Here is a 20,063-nt window from a genome sequence, read left to right on the forward strand (position 1 = left end):
TTGGTTAAGAGCCGCCGGGAATTTCGAAACTGGTATTACGCAGAACTCATAAACATATTGTTGGCCACCTGTGAAGATGCGGGTTAGAGTTGGTCGTAAGAGGCGACTAACGCAATCGGGTGGTCCGATCTTTGCTTATGACGTTGATCACTGGATGGTCTGGTCCAGAATTGATTATTTACAAATCGCCGTCATATTGCTAGAGTATAGGGCCCGTAAATAGGTCACGGCACTTTGCCAGACCTTCCGGTTACAAACAACGTTTCATACCTTTTCTAATGGTCTCATGGCTGTCGGCAGTAAAGAACCTATAATCCTTGTAGGAATAACAAATTTCCGATCTAACCATCCCCAAATAAGCCAACTATTACGACTGATAACAACTGTGGCAGACAAGCATGGTTGTACCCTTGGTCCGGTCGCGCAATTTGGAACCAGAACTGGGTCTTGAATATATACGCTTGTCACCTGAAATCTGGTACCGGAAGTAAGCTGGGCCCCGTCTCGCATATCGCAAGTTGGCGTGCGCAAAGGGAGCCGGGAACCAGCTTAGTACCGGAAGTAGCGCCTCGCGAGACTGACAGGCCCTATTGCTGAGTGTGGCGTTAAACAAGAAACAAACATGTTGTTAGCAGTCATACCTTATGATTTGTGACCTGAAGATTTCCACCTCTGACGTTTGCAGGTTGATGACCATTTTTACGTGGTTCCCAGCATTTGTGACGAACACCTTAAAAACATACATTACTGATGTCAGGTACCTGACAACACCTCTACGACATATTCTACAACTGACATGACAGGCATCTGTCATAGTTTTCTTTAAGTGAGTGAGTGAGTTTGGTTTTACGCCGCTTTCAGCTATATTCCAGCAATATCACGGCGGGGGACACCAGAAATGGGTTTCACAGATTACTAAGTAATCATGTGGGGAATCGAACCCGGGTCTTCGGAGTGAGAAGCGAACGCTTTAATCACTAGGCCATCCCTCTGCCCCGTTTTCCTCAAGTATGTATGATATGTAAACGCATGAATGATTACACGTGCTGCGAATCATTGGGAATTTCTGTTTATCGGTTCTGAGTAAATGAATTTCAAGTTTTGATAAATAGGAAAACTATTTTGCTTGTCACAGCAGTCAGAGGGTGTAGTTTTACGCCGCTTTTAGCAACATTCCAGCAATATGACGGCGAGGGACACCAGAAATCGCCAGACTCGAATATTTACAGACCGCCCCCATATAGCTGGAATATTGCTGAGTGGCGTTAAACTAAACTCACTCACTCACTCACCCAGAAATGGGCTTCACATAATGTAACAATGTGAGGAATCGAACCCTGGTCGTCGCCGTGATGAGCGAAAGCTTAAACGACTAGGTTACGCCCAAGGGAGATATCAGCTTGGTCAATCAACACTCGGAATCCAAAACCTTATGTGACGTCATGAACGATGGATAACGTCATCAAAAAAACACAGCCTTATTATGGGCCGCTTTGAAAAAAAATGAAAGCTGTGGAACACTTGTTATGAACTATCTGATCCGCTCAGATAAAAACCTAACACTGAGTGAGAGTTATGGAAATATTTATCCCGATATTCTGGCTTCTGTACCAAGACAACCTGTATTAACTTTAGCAGAATCACACCGACGTATGGTATACTAACAAATGCAGGGGCTGTGGAAGCAATCTGGCCGTCAAACGCTTGTATTGTGAGTGAGTAAATCCTGATGATCACATTGGTTAAGAGACGCCTATTCGCCACTCTCCCGATGACGTCAACAGCGAAGAAACCGTCTTCGTTGCCACTGATGATGCTGTAAGTGATGGCAGCCGATCCCGCAGCGTCCGCGTCGGTCGCCGTCACTTGGAAAATACGCTGGTCAAATGGGGCGTACATAGAGATAACTGGAAGGTAGATGTTGAGGGACGTCTTTGTACACATCTCAATAATAATAAATGTGAATTTATAAGGCGCCTTTTCTATGTACAAGGCACATATGCTCAAAGCGCTAACACACAATCTGATTATTAGTACTCTGGATAACCCAAGCTGCCTGTGAACCGCTAGAAGGTTATTAGCCACATAACGTATCCCACCAGGTACCCATTTTCTGCTGGGTGAACAGCAGAACAGAATCATATTATTTTTTTTTAAATCACTTGCCTTGGGTGAGACCACATGTATCACATGTGCTAATGGAGTTTCATGGAGACAACTGCATCATCCATCATGGTCTACTGTTTCTTATATCAATAAACAATTATAAATTCTACAAGAAATCAAAATACCGAAACTAACTTGTTAAATCACATTGACAAAGCATCTAAATACCAAGGGTGAAATTCTTGCGATATGTTTCTGTAGCCATAAAGTGGATTCTTAGCTGTTCGATGTTTCTTCCAATTTATACTTCAGTGAAACAGACTAAAATATGCCCCTGTAAACAAGAGATTCATCTTAACCGTTTCTGTGAAAACCGTAAACAAAGTAGAACGGTCGAAAATAAATAATGTGCATTGATAAATGTGACAAGCTAAACACAATGTTGCTGTAGATTATTGTGGTGCTTACATCCGAAGTAGTGTTTGTTGGTTTCATCAAGGCTGTTAAATCCTACAAATACTGGCGCGTTGTCATTGACATCACGCAACGTCACCCTGACCGTGATGATGCTGGTGTCGATGGCGACACGGTTCGTCAAGAGAAGGTAGTCGATGTTATCGTTGGTGGCCCTGATGTCGAAGGAGTAAATGCTTTTTATCTCCCGATCCACTGCCTGGCTGAGCCGTATAAACCCTGTATTTTGATCCACGACGAACTTCCCATCACCTCCGGCTGAGGAGAAAAATGATCAAACACTGACCGTCACGACACTGACAAACACAGAACATAAAGTATTTTTAGTGTTAGTATTCGTTTCTCATTCTCTCTCTCTCTCTGCCCTCTCTCACTCGTTCTCTTTCTGCCCCCTCTTTCTCTCTCTGCCTTCTCTCGCTGCCCTTTCCCTCTCTCACACTCTTTCTCTCTCTGCCTACTCTCTCTCTCTGCCCACCCTTTCTCTCTGCCTTCTCTCTCTACCCCATCCCCCTCTCTCTCTGCCCCTCCTTCTCTGTCTCTCTACTCTCTTTTCTCTCATTCTCTCTTTCCTCTGCCTACTCGCTCTCGGAACACCCTTACTTTCTCTCTCTCTGCCCTCTGCCCTCTCGGATCCCTCTCTCTCTCTCTTCTCTCTCTCTCTCTCTCTCTCTCTCCTGTCTGTCTCTCCCTTCTCTCTCTCTGCCTCTCTCTCTTTCTACTGCTGCATTCTCTCTCTCTCTGCCCTCTCTCTCCTGCCCTTCTCTTCTCTCAGACACTCTCACTCCCTCTCTCCCTCTCTCTCTCTCTCTCTCTCTCTCTCTCTCTCTCTCTCTCTCTCTCTCTCTCTCTCTCTCTCTCTCTCTCTCTCTCTCTCTCTCTCTCTCTCTCTCTCTCTCTCTCTCTCTCTCTCTCTCTCTCTCTCCTATAGGAGTCAATGCCTCACCAACAACGTAATAGTAGATGGTCGTGTGCAACTCCATGTCGCGATCGGTTGCCCTCACTTGCCCAATGGCAGCACCGACGGTGGTGTTCTCCCACAGCAAGATATTCATAGGGATTGTTTTCCCATTCTGTAAACATGGACGGAGATTTCACTCTAATACAATGAAACATTGCTGTATCGTCTAGTGTTCACAGTCTAAGTACCTGCACACATTGCTGTATCGTCTTGTGTTCACAGTGTAAGTACCTGCACACATTGCTGTATCGTCTAGTGTTCACAGTGTAAGTACCTGCACACATTGCTGTATCGTCTAGTGTTCACAGTGTAAGTACCTGCAGACATAACTGAATTACTGTATATACTCTTTACTATTTAAATTACTGACACCGGCCTTCATTTGCCATGATATCACTATGTTTATAGATCTTTAAGGACACGTGTGTCATTGCCAAGGAAATGACTGTATCATCCAAAACTGTGTTCCACAGGAGGTATCGCTTGTGTGAGATCAAACGATATCTCCTAGGAGACATCGTTTTGACAGTAGATTTTGTACAATGCCCTGACAATGCTATGACGTCATGTACTTGATGACGTCACAATGCTATGACATCGCTGCACTGCAAGTCTAATGGCAGTACCATGTTCAGAGATGTACATTTTTCATTGAAAATTAATGAAGAGTGATTTTGGACAATAAATAGAATCTCACCCTCGTGTCTTCTGATATCAAATATATCAACACTCGGCAAGCCTCGGATATTTGTAACTTTATCAACTAGTGTTGATATAATTGATATCAGAAGACACTTGGGTGAGATTCTCTATGTATCTACCGTTCATTAAAGTTGCCTACCCTGCTCGGAAATTCGGGCACGTTGTCATTGACATCAGCGATTTTAACATACAGATGACGCTCCGACCTAAGTGACACGACTCCCATGTCCTTGGCGATCAGATGAAGCTATGGAAAGATACAGAAAGAGCTCTGTAGTCATATATTCCACGCTGTCATCAAAGATATCAACTGAAAATATATATTTTAAAAAATAATAACATATCTCTTCTTTTCTTCTCCCCCACAAACATGTGTTACAGGTGCACTTGAGGACAGACATACAACATTCCCAATTTCAAAATTATACGCGATGGCTGGAGAAAAGAGACAAAATTGAGAATAATATACAAAATTTGTCCAGAAAAATCATAAATTAACATTTGCTCTGTCGAAAGACTGGAGTAAAGACAAAATATACTGAGTCAAAAAAGAAACTTCACAAAATGTAATTTTTAAAAATAATGAAACTATTTTCTCTGATGATACATCTATGTATCCGAAATGGGATCCCTATCTTTCGACTCTAGAAAAACGTTAGCAAAACCCACTCAAACCAATCCATTCGTCGTGCAAATGACGTTAGTGCCAAATCAGGTTTTGCATGTGCAGTCGATCACGTGATCTTCGCATCGAAGTTTTCATCATATGCACGTGTTTGCATTGGCCTCAAGAATTGAAAAAACACTTTTAAACCACAGTTCTAACGGTACTTTAAATGCCACGATTGTCAAATGTGCAACGTGAACGTGCCGGTGGCATGTTGCAAGCGGGAAGATCAGTTATTGACGTCGCAAGAGCAATGGGATGCAGCCGTCGTACTGTGTATGACTTGCGAGGTCGTCTACAACAAACTGGCACCACTTCTGATGGCCCAAGGTCGGGTCGTCCACGTGTGACGTCACGAGCAGAAGACCGTCAAATCGTCCTACGTCACCTACGTGACAGATTTCTGCCGGCTACACGAACCAGGGCTGAGATGTTTAGAGGACGACTGTCCTCACAGACCATTCGAAATCGGTTGCGGGCTGCCAATCTCCATTCTCGACGTCCATATCGTGGGCCAATATTGACGCCGTTTCATCAACGTCAACGTCTGCTGTGGGCCCAACGTCACCTCCGATGGACCCAGAGAGACTGGAATCGAGTCGTCTTTAGCGATGAATCTAGGTTTATCCTCAGATTCGCGGACGGCAGGCATAGAGTCTGGAGACGACGTCGTGAACGGTATGCCCAATGTTGTGTACAGGAAGTCGACAGATTCGGGGGCGGAAGTTGCATGGTGTGTGGTGCTTTCTGTGGGAACAACCCTTTCCCGACTTCTGGTCATCCGTGGAAACCTCACAGCTGCTGCTTACCGCGACCAGGTGCTCACCCCTGAACTCGTTCCTTTCATGGCGGTTCTTGGCCCAGGTCTACAGTTCCAGCATAATGCTCGGCCGCATACCGCGATGTTGACACGAAATTTCCTTCAAAACGATGGAATCAACGTCATGGACTGGCCATCGAGGTCCCCTGACCTTAATCCAATAGAGCACGTTTGGGAGGCACTTGGGAGAAGGCTTCGTGGTCTTAGGAACCAACCTCAGAATTTGCAGGAACTTGGCGCTGCCTTGCAAGAGCAATGGCGCAGAATCCCCAACCACGTGTTCACAAGCATCAGGCAGTCGATGAGGAGACGGTGTTTGGCAGTGGTGAATGCGCGGGGCGGCCACACACAATATTGAACTGAGAAACTTCGCATTTTTATTCTTGTGACTTGACATTCTGTATACCCATGTTTTGGAACGGCGGTGTAGCCTAATGGAACTGATTATGGCACTGTCAGTTTATCGAGTACATCACACAAATCTCAGCAATGAAATAATAACAATTTAACCATCTTACCATCTCGTGTTCTTTTATAGTGCCCTGAAGAAAGAATGTGAAGTTTCTTTTTTGACTCAGTATATATATTTCATCAACTTCCCACTGATGTATGAGGGAGGCAACTGTTGATCCTTCGTGGTAGTACGTCCCGTGATTAGATGTCTGAATACGCACCCTTCAGTTAACAAGGATCATACCGTGTATCGGTCCACTGTTTCGCGGTCATAAACAATTTCTGCTCTGATGACCCCAGTCACTCGATTGATGCTGAACTCCCCTGTGTTGGAGACAATGGCGCTGCCGTCTTGAAAGTAGTATTCCACGATGCCGTTGCGGCCGCTGTTGTTGTCATCTGCGTGCGCGTCAAATACCAGCAAACCCAGGTATTGGCTCTGCGACGACAAAATGAACAGGAATTCATTGTAAGGAACCTTTCAGCGTTAAAGATTAGAAACCCCTTAATCCGTATAACACTACGGCGGGTTTTTTCAACATTTGTACAGGGGTTGCTAATAGAGGTTTAAATGTGTAATGACGCAGTAATTTCGGTCAAGACGTAGTAATCAGTATTATTGTATGATATAGGAGCTAATGTACTTCCATTGTCGTATTGTTATAGAGGGTCCACATTGGCACCAATAATATATATTGTCCTTTTAATATAGTTAACCCTTACCTCAAGTACTTCGATCTATTGTCATGTTATAGAGGGTCTACGCTGAACCCAATAACATATTGTCATGTAAGATAGATAACTCTCACCTCCAGTACTTATACTGACATGTTATAGAGGCTCTACATTGTCATGTAAGATAGATAACTCTCACCTCCAGTACTTATACTGACATGTTATAGAGGCTCTACATTGTCATGTAAGATAGATAACTCTCACCTCCAGTACCTATACTGACATGTTATAGAGGCTCTACACTGTCATGTAAGATAGATAACTCTCACCTCCAGTACCTATACTGACATGTTATAGAGGCTCTACACTGTCATGTAAGATAGATAACTCTCACCTCCAGTACTTATACTGACATGTTATAGAGGCTCTACACTGTCATCTAAGATAGATAACTCTCACCTCCAGTACTTATACTGACATGTTATAGAGGCTCTACATTGTCATGTAAGATAGACAGCCCACACCTCCAGTACTTATACTGACATGTTATAGAGGCTCTACATTGTCATGTAAGATAGACAGCCCACACCTCCAGTACTTATACTGATATGTTATAGAGGCTCTACATTGTCACAAGTAAATATATTGTCATGTAAGATAGATAACCCTCACCTCCAGTACTTCTATTGTCATGTTACAGAGGGTCTATATTGGCACCAATAATATATTCTCATGTAAGATAGATAACCCTCACCTCCAGTACTTCTATTGTCATGTTAAAGAGGGTCTATATTGGCACCAATAATTTATTCTCATGTAAGATAGATAACCCTCACCTCCAGTACTTCTATTGTCATGTTATAGAGTGTCTATATTGGCACCAATAACATATTCTCATGTAAGATAGATAACTCTCACCTCCAGTACTTCTATTGTCATGTTATAGAGGGTCTACATTGTCATGTAAGATAGATAACTCTCACCTCCAGTACTTATACTGACATGTTATAAAGGCTCTACATTGTCATGTAAGATAGATAACTCTCACCTCCAGTACTTATACTGACATGTTATAAAGGCTCTACATTGTCACAAGTAAATATATTGTCATGTAAGATAGATAACCCTCACCTCCAGTACTTCTATTGTCATGTTACAGAGGGTCTACATTGTCACAAGTAAATATATTCTCATGTAAGATAGATAACTCTCACCTCCAGTACTTCTATTGTCATGTTATAGAGGGTCTATATTGGCACCAATAATATATTATCATGTAAGATAGATAACCCTCACCTCCAGTACTTCTATTGTTATGTTACAGAGGGTCTATATTGGCACCAATAATATATTCTCATGTAAGATAGATAACCCTCACCTCCAGTACTTCTATTGTCATGTTATAGAGGGTCTATATTGGCACCAATAATTTATTCTCATGTAAGATTCTCATAAGATATTCTCATGTAATGTTATAGAGTGTCTATATTGGCTAACACTCTCTCTCACCTCCAGTACTTCTATTGTCATGTTATAGAGGGTCTATATTGGCACCAATAATATATTATCATGTAAGATAGATAACCCTCACCTCCAGTACTTCTATTGTCATGTTATAGAGGGTCTATATTGGCACCAATAATATATTCTCATGTAAGATAGATAACCCTCACCTCCAGTACTTCTATTGTCATGTTATAGAGGGTCTACATTGTCATGTAAGATAGATAACTCTCACCTCCAGTACTTATACTGACATGTTATAAAGGCTCTACATTGTCATGTAAGATAGATAACTCTCACCTCCAGTACTTATACTGACATGTTATAAAGGCTCTACATTGTCATGTAAGATAGACAGCCCACACCTCCAGTACTTATACTGACATGTTATAGAGGCTCTACATTGTCATGTAAGATAGACAGCCCACACCTCCAGTACTTATACTGACATGTTATAGAGGCTCTCCAGTACTTATACTGACATACTGACATGTTATAGAGGCTCTACATTGTCATGTAAGATAGACAGCCCACACCTCCAGTACTTATACTGACATGTTATAGAGGCTCTACATTGTCATGTAAGATAGACAGCCCACACCTCCAGTACTTATACTGATATGTTATAGAGGCTCTACATTGTCACAAGTAAATATATTGTCATGTAAGATAGATAACCCTCACCTCCAGTACTTATACTGACATGTTATAGAAGCTCTACATTGTCACAAGTAAATATATTCTCATGTAAGATAGATAACCCTCACCTCCAGTACTTCTATTGTCATGTTATAGAGGGTCTATATTGGCACCAATAATATATTATCATGTAAGATAGATAACCCTCACCTCCAGTACTTCTATTGTCATGTTACAGAGGGTCTATATTGGCACCAATAATATATTCTCATGTAAGATAGATAACCCTCACCTCCAGTACTTCTATTGTCATGTTATAGAGGGTCTATATTGGCACCAATAATTTATTCTCATGTAAGATAGATAACCCTCACCTCCAGTACTTCTATTGCCATGTTATAGAGTGTCTATATTGGCACCAATAACATATTCTCATGTAAGATAGATAACTCTCACCTCCAGTACTTCTATTGTCATGTTATAGAGGGTCTATATTGGCACCAATAATATATTATCATGTAAGATAGATAACCCTCACCTCCAGTACTTCTATTGTCATGTTATAGAGGGTCTATATTGGCACCAATAATATATTCTCATGTAAGATAGATAACCCTCACCTCCAGTACTTCTATTGTCATGTTATAGAGGGTCTATATTGGCACCAATAATTTATTCTCATGTAAGATAGATAACCCTCACCTCCAGTACTTCTATTGTCATGTTATAGAGTGTCTATATTGGCACCAATAATATATTCTCATGTAAGATAGATAACTCTCACCTCCAGTACTTCTATTGTCATGTTGTCATTGGCTGGGATAATCCACACGGGTGCAGAGTTAAGGGACTCCACTACAGTGATGACGATGCGGGAATAACCCTTCAAGCCATCTGGGCCGCCGTTTCGGTCAGTAGCCGACACATTGAAAGTGTGTACTCCAATGCGCCCTCGAAGGCTCCTTTCAACAAGGATTTGTCCAGACTGCGGTCTCACACCGAAGAGACCTGCAATGACGATAAGTCTACCTATGTTTTATCACGGAAGGGAACAGATCTTGCTCACGAAAATTCTGATTAATAAACATAAAGGCAAGCGAGATGTTACAGACACACGCAGTATACCCCTGTTTCCTAAAGAAGGCACCTTAATGTCAGTACAGTAGTAAGTACGGTTTTACAAAACTTTAATCCAGCCATATCACATCGGAGAACTCCGGGAATGGGGCTCATACATTATCATTGTATAATGGAAATCCAATCTGGTGTTCCTCCAGGCTGCCAACCTCTTGGACATGGTAGATCGGTATGTTCTTTGGACGTTGTTCATCGTCTTCATCTAAATCTTTGACACCAACAATACTGCCGTCATAGAAAGAGTTGGTTGCTGTTTAACGCCACACTCAACTATATAACAGCAATATGGTGGCGCTCTGTAAATAATCGAGTCTGGACCTGACAGTGATCAACAGCATGAGCATCGATCTTCGCGATTTGGAATAATACGAATAATACGAGCGAGGTTACTCGGAACTGTAGAGTTGCTGATGCTGCGAGCCAACTGTATGCAAGTATGACTATCCTGTTGTTCCAGAACCTACCATCAGGGTCCCCAGAGCCGGCAACCTTCCGAAAAACTATCTGTGCGTTGAGGCCGAAGTCCCTGTCTGTAGCGAACACTTGGAAGATCGGGGCACCGATGTCTATAGACTCGATGATCTCTGCAGACAGGTATTCGTTACTGCTGAACACCGGGTAGTTGTCGTTGATGTCCAACACGGACACGTAGACCTTCAACATGAGACAGACTGTGAGATAGCAGGTAACAGTCACAGTGTAAGCAATGGGTGAGTGAGATATTGAGTTGGGTTTTACGCCGCTTTTAGCAATATTCCAGCAATATCACGGCAGGGGACACCAGAAATGGGCTTCACGCATTGTACCCATATTGGGAATCGAACCCGGGTCTTCTGCGTGACGATCGAACGCTTTAACCATGAGGCTACCCCACCTCACCTATGTAAGCAATGAGAGACACTATGGCTTACTCAAACAACGCTGGTAAGGTGAGATCGAGTGCAGGGGAAAGCTACAAAAAACTGGTGCTGGTGCCAAAGATCAGAGGAGAGGATCCAGGAGTTTCTGAGACCTTAGAGCGATCATTTCCTTATGATATTCGAAAATACATATTTAACCTAAACTGATTTCATTCATTGTGATTGTAGACCCCGTAGCAGCATTCAATATCACTTGACGTCGCCCGCCCATAATAGTATTGATATAAGAACAGACAAAAACTGACCTGCTAAAATATATAGAGCAATGATTTCTTTATCATTTGAGAGTGAGAGTCATGGGTCTTCATTCTAGACACACGAATAGCTACTTTCGTGAACATGGCAAACAAGGATTTCAAAATAACGAGTGTTGTGTTCACGTACAAGCGTGTGCATTGTTCAGTTTCATATATGTATAGCCATCAACGTCTATGCGTGTACAGTATTCAGCTTGACAATATAGTATTGGCGTTCATTTATGCATATACTGTCCACATAAAGAAACTGTGCACACAGAAAATATAAATAAAGGCACACAGCGTCATTGACGGTGGCCTAAGGCCTTGCAATATGTTACTGCACGTGCAGCCCGTACAGATGCACACAACATGTGAAACTCTGAAATTGCTGTCACTGTCGAAAGCTTGATCTTTGGTCATTCAAACGTTCACCAATTTACATGAGAAGTCACATGCACAGCATGCCAAGATTAACATCTGCTCAACGTCATGAAGCCATTGGAATGGTTCGAGCAGGAATGAGCCAACAACAGGTGGCAGCACATTTCCAATGCCATCGTAACACGATATCTGCATGGGTCAGGCGTTACCGAAACAGTAATGACCTCGCCGACCACCCACGTTCTGGGCGTTCCCAACGTAACGACGCCAAGACAGGACAGATGGATTCGGGTGACTCATCTCAGATACAGGTTCCAGACAGCAGTGACCACGTCCCAGACCATTCCCCAGTCCTTCAATGCTCATTTACTAGCCTCTATGCGTCTTCGATGCACTGCTGTGCTTCACGCACACGGTGGTCATACCCGTTATTGACCTTGTGACTTCGTCGTGTAACCCCCTACTCGATGTTGAACTTCTGACGTCATCGTTACGGATATTGTTTATGTTCTTTTGACATTTTCAGATACTTCAGCTTATAACGTGTCTACATCATTTCGTCTTTGCTGTGTTGTATTCCAATTATGAAGGCATTTTCTGTGAACACAGTTTCTTTATGTGGCTAGTATAGTAATATGCTTAAAGTGTGCAGGATTGACGTACCGGTACGCTGTACCGCCTGCGAACAGTTTCATCATTGGGGCTGTCATACACATTAACGCGGGTAGCTATGATAGGTTCCACCTCACGATCCAGGCGAACCCCTGGAGCCATGGACATCACACCCTGTAACATAACAATACAGTAACAACAGTAGCTGGTATCACAGGTTCCACCTCACGATCCAGCCGAACCCTTGGAGCCATGGACATCACACCCTGTAACATAACAATACAGTAACAACAGTAGCTGGTATCACAGGTTCCACCTCACGATCCAGCCGAACCCCTTGAGCCATGGACATCACACCCAATAGCGCCAGTCTGAGCAGTAATATAATTTTAACAAAATTGGGGCAAATTCGAATCAAATACAAAATATTGTCAGGTAAGGGACGTAATTCTGAAAAGGGAGTTGTGTCCCCTTTGTTTACTTATCCTGTCAAGATTAAGGGAGTTATCACATAAAGCATGTTCACATATACGAGCTCTCTAATTTCTGCGTTTTTACCCACCAATCAAACATAAACATAAGGGAATGATTGTAGATATTGCCAGCTCCGCTTTGATTCTGGTTTGTAACTCGTATTTTCATTGGTACGTTAGACCTCTTGATTGCCATTTGCCAACTTTATTGGCTGCAATACTAGGTCTAACATAGCAATCAGAACACGAGTTACAAACGACGGGAGTGAGATACAAAGGATGATTTACTTGTTGATATGACGGCACTCACCGAGAAGGGGTCAATCGTGAACCTAGTGATGTCTTTCGGCAGCTCGAACCTGACATTACCGTAGTCTCCCTTGTCTATGTCCCTGGCGAACACCTGAAGGAGGCTCGTTCCCCCGGTGGCGTTTTCCGCGACGTTCACTTGATAGGTGTTCTGTATACATACATATGTCAAACTACATCATGACCGAATTGACGTGATATGGAAACGTTTCACAGAGACACTCATCTTCATCCATTCACTTCGATTATTGCACATCTTTCTTTAAGTATCTTAGTTACCTCGAATCACCACAGGGCGGTGGGGTAGCCTAGTGGGTTAAAGCGTTCGCTCGTCACGATTCCCCACATGGGTACTTAAACGATACGATATCCACAAAGCAGCAACACAGTGCTGAATCAATTACAATTGTTTTACTCCGCCATGAGTGAACGAGTGAGTGAGTGAGTGAGTGAGTGAGCAAGTGAGCAAGGAGGGACTGACCTGACTTGGTATGGGGCTGTTGTCGTTTGTGTTGACGATTGTGACAAACACCTGCGCTGTGCCAGAGCGTTGAGGTACACCACTGTCAAAGGCCCGGACCGTGAACTGAGTCTGTTCGATTCGTTCGTAGTCAATTCTATTCCGTACAGTCAGTACACCTGATGGATATCAATATATTTAAACAGAATTTGCTTAAATTTCAAGAACAATGATATTTTTTCACGACATGCAATATATCCCATAAATAGTTTGGGGAAACTGTAAACATTATTTGTCATGACATCCACTAACATGTCTCTTTGTACTACCAAGGCTACGAGAGAAACCCGACTCAGCAAACCATATCTTCTGTAAGTATTTGGTCCAGCAACTACATACAAACTCTACTTCCAAACTAAAGTACAAGGGTGACTGCACTATTTGGGGTTTTGTGGCGGCCATCTTGGCTTTAGCCTCGTTCTGAGTTTGAGCTACCAAACCGACATGGCCATCATACATTTTTATTATATTTAGAGACCATAACCACTTCAAAAAATCATAAAAGTGTTTGGTGAGTGGTACGGAAAAATTGTCTGGCTCATGGAATACAGGTAGAGGAAGCAAATCGCATGAATTACCTGTTTCCGAAATGATGCTGAACAGGTTCTGCTCCCTCTCGACGATGTCGTAACGTGCAATGGCGTCGTCAGCGTCCTGTGCTACAAGAGCAGTGATGAAGGTTCCGATAGACTGCTCCTCTTCAACAACAAGATCATATCTGGACTGTAGAAACGCGGGGGACTGGTCGTTATATTCCCTGATTCGGATAATCAGTATACCCGCTGTAACAGACAATAATAATAATAATAATAATAATCACAATGATATAATAGTGGTGTACTTTCGCACTCAAGACTGGAACCATTTCGGGATTCGAGTGTGATCATGATAATACTTTAGTCACAATAGGTTACCAACCCCCACGATAACACACGACATTTCGGAGGCTTTGATGTGTTGGACTTTTCTGGAAACAAATCTTACGTGTTCCAGTCTGTGGCCTTCCAGTCTGAGATACGTCCGTGACTGTCATGGTGTACGTGATCACGGAGGTGAGGTCACGATCGAGACGCGTTGCATTAACGCGCACTACACCAGAAGTGGAGTCCAGTTGAAACAAGTCCTGTAAGTTAAACAGTTTGGTCAAATGGTCATTGAATATCATCAGGTCGTGTAATGTACACCTAAATCAATTACTTCTAAGCATACACACAGGCCCATACACTCTGCAAAATTTTGGGTGGTAATGTTGGTGTCACAGAAAACATTTTGAGTTTTGAACCACTCACAAATATAATAATAATAATAAAAATAATAATAATAATAATAATAAAGTGCATTTGTAATGCGCACAATCCAGACATAAAGCCTGCTCAAGGCGCTACAAAATAACGTTAACAGTATGGAATAGAGATTTGAATTTGATAGGAAGGTAAGCAGAAAAGAGAGAACAGGTGTGTTTTCAGTCTTGATTTGAACAGTTCAAAAGTGGGACAAAGTTTGACGTCAGATGGAAGAGTATTCCAGAGCACTGGGGCGATGTGAGAGAACGTCCTGTAGCCAAAGGATTTTAGTCTGTAGGAAGCAACTTTCGAGTATACAACTCACCTTGAAAGGATAGTAGTGGACTATACAACTCACCTTGAAAGGATCGTAGTTGACTATACAACTCACCTTGAAAGGATAGTAGTGGAGTATACAACTCACCTTGAAAGGATATACAACTCACCTTGAAAGGATAGTAGTTGAATACAACTCACCTTGTAGTAGTTGACTATACAACTACAACTCACCTTGAAAGGATAGTAGTTGACTATACAACTCACCTTGAAAGGATAGTAGTTGACTATACAACTCACCTTGAAAGGATAGTAGTTGACTATACAACTCACCTTGAAAGGATAGTAGTTGACTATACAACTCACCTTGAAAGGATAGTAGTTGACTATACAACTCACCTTGAAAGGATAGTAGTTGACTATACAACTCACCTTGAAAGGATAGTAGTTGACTATACAACTCACCTTGAAAGGATAGTAGTGGAGTATACAACTCACCTTGAAAGGATATATACAACTCACCTTGAAAGGATAGTAGTTGACTATACAACTCACCTTGAAAGGATAGTAGTGGACTATACAACTCACCCTTGAAAGGATAGTAGTTGACTATACAACTCACCTTGAAAGGATAGTACAACTCACCTTGAAAGGATAGTAGTGGAGTATACAACTCACCTTGAAAGGATAGTAGTGGACTATACAACTCACCTTGAAAGGATAGTAGTTGACTATACAACTCACCTTGAAAGGATAGTAGTTGACTATACAACTCACCTTGAAAGGATAGTAGTGGAGAAAGGACTATACAACTCACCTTGAAAGGATAGTAGTTGACTATACAACTCACCTTGAAAGGATAGTAGTTGACTATACAACTCACCTTGAAAGGATAGTAGTTGACTATACAACTCACCTTGAAAGGATAGTAGTGGACTATACAACTCACCTTGAAAGGATAGTAGTGGAGTATACAACTCACCTTGAAATAATAAACGTTTGGATCAACGTTTAGTCCATCTGGTGATATTGCTTTTATTTCTTCAACCAGCGAAAAATTTAGCTTTGCATCTTTGTCTGGATCTTTTGCAAGGATTGTTGTGACATACTCCCCCTTCTGAGCATCTGCATATAAGGGAGAGTGAAGTGGAACTTATACCCCTATCGTTGAAAAATGTTTGCGAATTTATTTTTCCAAACCAATCAGAATGTGCGTGTGACTGCAGGTTATTCGGTAAAAGAAACCTTCAGGAAAACGTTTTGATTTTACATATCTAAGATACAGTTAATGTTGTTTCATCATACTCTTAGTGAGTCTAGTTATACGCCGCACTCACCAATATTCCTGCTATATGGCGGTGGTCTGTAAATAATAGAGTCCGGACCAGACAATCCAGTGATCAACAGCATGCGCATCGATCTGCGCAATTGGGATACGATGATATGTGTCACCCAAGTCAGCGACCCTGACCAGGTACCCGATCCCGTTAGTCGCCTCTCACGACAAGCATGGGTTACTGAAGATCAATTCTAACCCGGATTTTCATGGGTTCATCATACAGTGCATCAATTAAGTGAGTTGTGTAATACATAGTATGTCTAAAACAAACATTATTAGTTGAACATTATTTTAGCTATGCCCATTTCGCTTAGACGGAACCCAGTCAGGTTACCTCCCATGCAGGAAGTAGACACCATGAGTTGGATTGCATCGAACATATTGCCGATGTTAAAGTACATCGACTTCAAACAAACTTCTGTCCTTCATCTTAACCTTTAGAGATGTGCTGTAAAGGAAAGCTACAAATACTCACTCTCGCTTATTTCTGCAAATTGCACCAATGACGTAAAGTAAGGTAGTTTATTGTTCTCATCGATGATGCTGATCGTCACCGATATCGTTCCAGTCTTCTGAGGATTTCCACCGTCGCGTGCCAGTACCTTCACAGAAGAAACGTTCCCTTGTTAAGCAAAATCTTATTGTGTTTTGAACATATTGTATCTCCATCAATGGTCAGAGGGTTATACAACGAATGTGGCCCTGATCCATCCGTTGCATGAGTTGATGTCAATACCAAATGTAGTTCCTTCCGTAGACTAACGTTTAGTCTCTGAATATATATAATTTTGATATTAACAAATAAACTCATTTAAATTGAAATGGAGCCCCAGTGAGTTGGGAGATTCAGAGACCTGAACCTGGGGAAATCTAGACTTGCTTCAGGGCTTCAGCATTGCAGTGAGGGCTAGGCAGTAGGGAAAATAATGTGGTCCAGGGACTGTGAGACAGACCATTGCTAATACTTGTCATGGGAGTTTGTGACCGAGGAGAGGAAGACACAGTACTTCCTTAAAGACAAATACGAGTTTTAAATTGACTTTTTAAATATATTTTCTTCCAATAAACAGAAATGAAACGTCATTACAAACCTTGTCCATATTGGTCTGACCACGATGGAACAGATTAGACAATACATTGTGCCGTTTAGGTTAGGTGTCTACTAATTTTGTATAAGAAATAACCCGTGAAGATCCGGGATAGAATTGATCTTCAGCAACATAATATGCTTGTCGTAAGAGGCGACTAACGGGATCGGGTGGACTTGGTTGACGTCATCGCATCCCAATTGCGTAGATCGATGTTCATGATATCAGTCACTGGATTGTCTGGTCCAGACTCGATTACTTACAGACTGCCACCATATAGCTGGAATAGTGCTGAGTGTGGCATTTAACAACAAGGTATGAGAATTGTGGCCTGTCTTACTCTGAGCATGTATTGGTTCTGTATGTCGTAGTCAAAGGCGGCGTTTGTGGATGTGTGAATACTTCCATTGTCCATGACGAACTTGTCCTGTGCACCTTCCTCGATGCTGTACTCAACCCGGCCGTTTACGGACCGACTCGAGTCCTGATCCGTAGCTTCCACTCTGACAACGAAGAACCCTGTCAATGGAAAGTAGCAGAGTAAATGTGTGAGATGACACTAACCCATGTCAACAGTATTTCCAGGGGTGCCACCTTTGTGTTGAATGAAGGTGATGAGTCGTATCTGGCGACTACTACTGTTACAAACGCACCAGCATTGCCATGGGCGCTGATAAACCATAGTCGGGTTAGAACTCTCTCGACAGGCGGATCCTGGGGCGGTCAGGAAACAAAACATTGCAAATGCTAATTGTGTCGCTGTAGAATAACTGTAGTAAGAGCTACACCGTGACGCATTCTCTACAGATTTTGTCACTGCACATTTCAACTTGGGAATCAACATGTAACTATAGCATGCAGATATCAGCACTGTTCCTTACCTCCCCTTGTTTCTTCTGGAATAGCTGTGTAGTACATAGGCAGGATGAATCTCGGGGCGAAATTATTCTGATCCTGAAATAAACGGAAAGGACAATCTGCATGAAACTTGGGCGCTAAGGTAGCGGCCATAAAATTTGGATTCGAACCACGGACCTCCTGATCCGAAGTCGGACAACGCGACATTTTGGCCATTTGTTGCATTGTGACGCTTTGGTTAATTTGGTCACTTTTACCTGGTTTTTGTACGGGCGACAAGGTCCCTTCTAGGATTACATACAAATATTTGTATATTTCTAGGTCATTCGTAACTGCTCAGTCGGGTGTATTTCGTGCATAGGGATACGAGCTTAATATATGATTATTCTTTCTCCCCGGGTACAGACCCAGGGGTATACTTAAATCGGAGAGCTAGCCTAGTGGTTAAAGCGTTCGCTCGTCACGCCGAAGACCCGGGTTCGATCCCCACATTTGTACAATGTGTGAAGCCCATTTCTGGTGTCACCCGCCGTGATATTGCTGTAATACTGTTAAAAGCGGCGTAAAACTAAACTCACCCACTCGCTTAAATCGGATCACGTTGCTCACGTGCTTTGTGACCAATAGTTTGATACATTTAAAAAATTGCAACCAAAGTGTATCTGATTTTGAGAATTATTGTGCTGTATTCTGCCATACAAAACACAATATTGATATGTTGCAGCAAGTCCATCTACTATGTGTTACTCACAATGACGTTGATTCTGACGTCCGTCTGTACTCTGTTGACGGTGTCGTTTGCAAGCACAATCAGCTGGAACCTACAAGACAATCATGGTTCTCAGAAACAAAACAACAAATCAAATCTAAAACAGTATTGACAAAAAAAAAGTATTTTACCCTTAGCAGTAAACTTTTTCTAAATCAAATTTTAAAAACAATACAAAACGCCGAGGTATATATTTGTTCTTGTCTGTGGTGTGTTCCGAATGATTTAAGATATATTAAGGAATCCGACATTTCTCAAAATTACGCCTCAATTACGGATTTGTTTCTGGTACTTTCTTTGTATGATTGTATACGATGACTGTATCATAAAGAATACGACGGCGAGCCTAACATGCTCTAGGTAGCACCCATCATAAGCAAAAAGTAAAGGCTATTCAATTGTTTGCCTAAACAACCATGGCAACGTGTGATACAAGTCAAAATAGGGAAATACATTCACTAACTTATAGAATGCCGATCAAACAAATAGTGATTGTGTCCATGTTTTAATATAGTGGAAGGTTTAAGGATCGAGTCTGGTGTTTAAATAATCAGCCAGTTTCCACAATTTAAGAATTCATCAAAGAATCAAAATTCACCATCCTTGATCCCCTGGTGTGAAGCGTCTGAAAATGGCCTCTGTGGCAGTAACTAATCCTGTAACAGGGTGGATGTTCCAGTACTGTGATCCCGGGGATGTTGCTAGGGTGTAGGTTATTGTCCCCACAGAATCTGTATCTTCAGCCTGAAAGGTAAACCAGTTTTACAAGGAGTGAGTGAGTGAATATTGCTTAACGCAGCATCGGCAATGTTGCAGCTGATCGCGGCGACGTTTTACAAGCAATAATCAAGATGCACAAAGT

General features: G+C 42.2%; 1 protein-coding gene across 3 annotated transcripts in view; it reads right to left on the reverse strand.

Moving 5' to 3' along the window:
• The window catches only part of LOC124278004 (cadherin-87A-like), a 48,217-nt gene that overhangs the window by 8,334 nt on the left and 19,820 nt on the right, over positions 1–20,063 (reverse strand). For all 3 annotated transcript variants that reach the window (XM_046713733.1, XM_046713732.1, XM_046713731.1), the window contains exons 17-35: positions 19,800–19,945; positions 19,184–19,253; positions 18,456–18,528; positions 17,915–18,093; positions 16,962–17,088; positions 16,130–16,272; positions 14,573–14,711; positions 14,167–14,370; positions 13,550–13,707; positions 13,070–13,219; positions 12,338–12,460; positions 10,599–10,788; positions 9,782–10,005; positions 6,425–6,619; positions 4,380–4,487; positions 3,524–3,650; positions 2,575–2,838; positions 1,666–1,907; positions 642–730 (exon numbers count right to left, since the gene is read on the reverse strand). In XM_046713733.1, the coding sequence (XP_046569689.1) occupies positions 642–730; positions 1,666–1,907; positions 2,575–2,838; positions 3,524–3,650; positions 4,380–4,487; positions 6,425–6,619; positions 9,782–10,005; positions 10,599–10,788; positions 12,338–12,460; positions 13,070–13,219; positions 13,550–13,707; positions 14,167–14,370; positions 14,573–14,711; positions 16,130–16,272; positions 16,962–17,088; positions 17,915–18,093; positions 18,456–18,528; positions 19,184–19,253; positions 19,800–19,945 (2,951 nt within the window). The remainder of the gene's footprint in view (positions 1–641; positions 731–1,665; positions 1,908–2,574; positions 2,839–3,523; positions 3,651–4,379; positions 4,488–6,424; positions 6,620–9,781; positions 10,006–10,598; positions 10,789–12,337; positions 12,461–13,069; positions 13,220–13,549; positions 13,708–14,166; positions 14,371–14,572; positions 14,712–16,129; positions 16,273–16,961; positions 17,089–17,914; positions 18,094–18,455; positions 18,529–19,183; positions 19,254–19,799; positions 19,946–20,063) is intronic.

This window comes from Haliotis rubra, unplaced genomic scaffold, assembly GCF_003918875.1.
Source record: "Haliotis rubra isolate DU_JTF1 unplaced genomic scaffold, ASM391887v1 Scf23, whole genome shotgun sequence".
NCBI classification, from domain to species: domain Eukaryota; kingdom Metazoa; phylum Mollusca; class Gastropoda; order Lepetellida; family Haliotidae; genus Haliotis; species Haliotis rubra.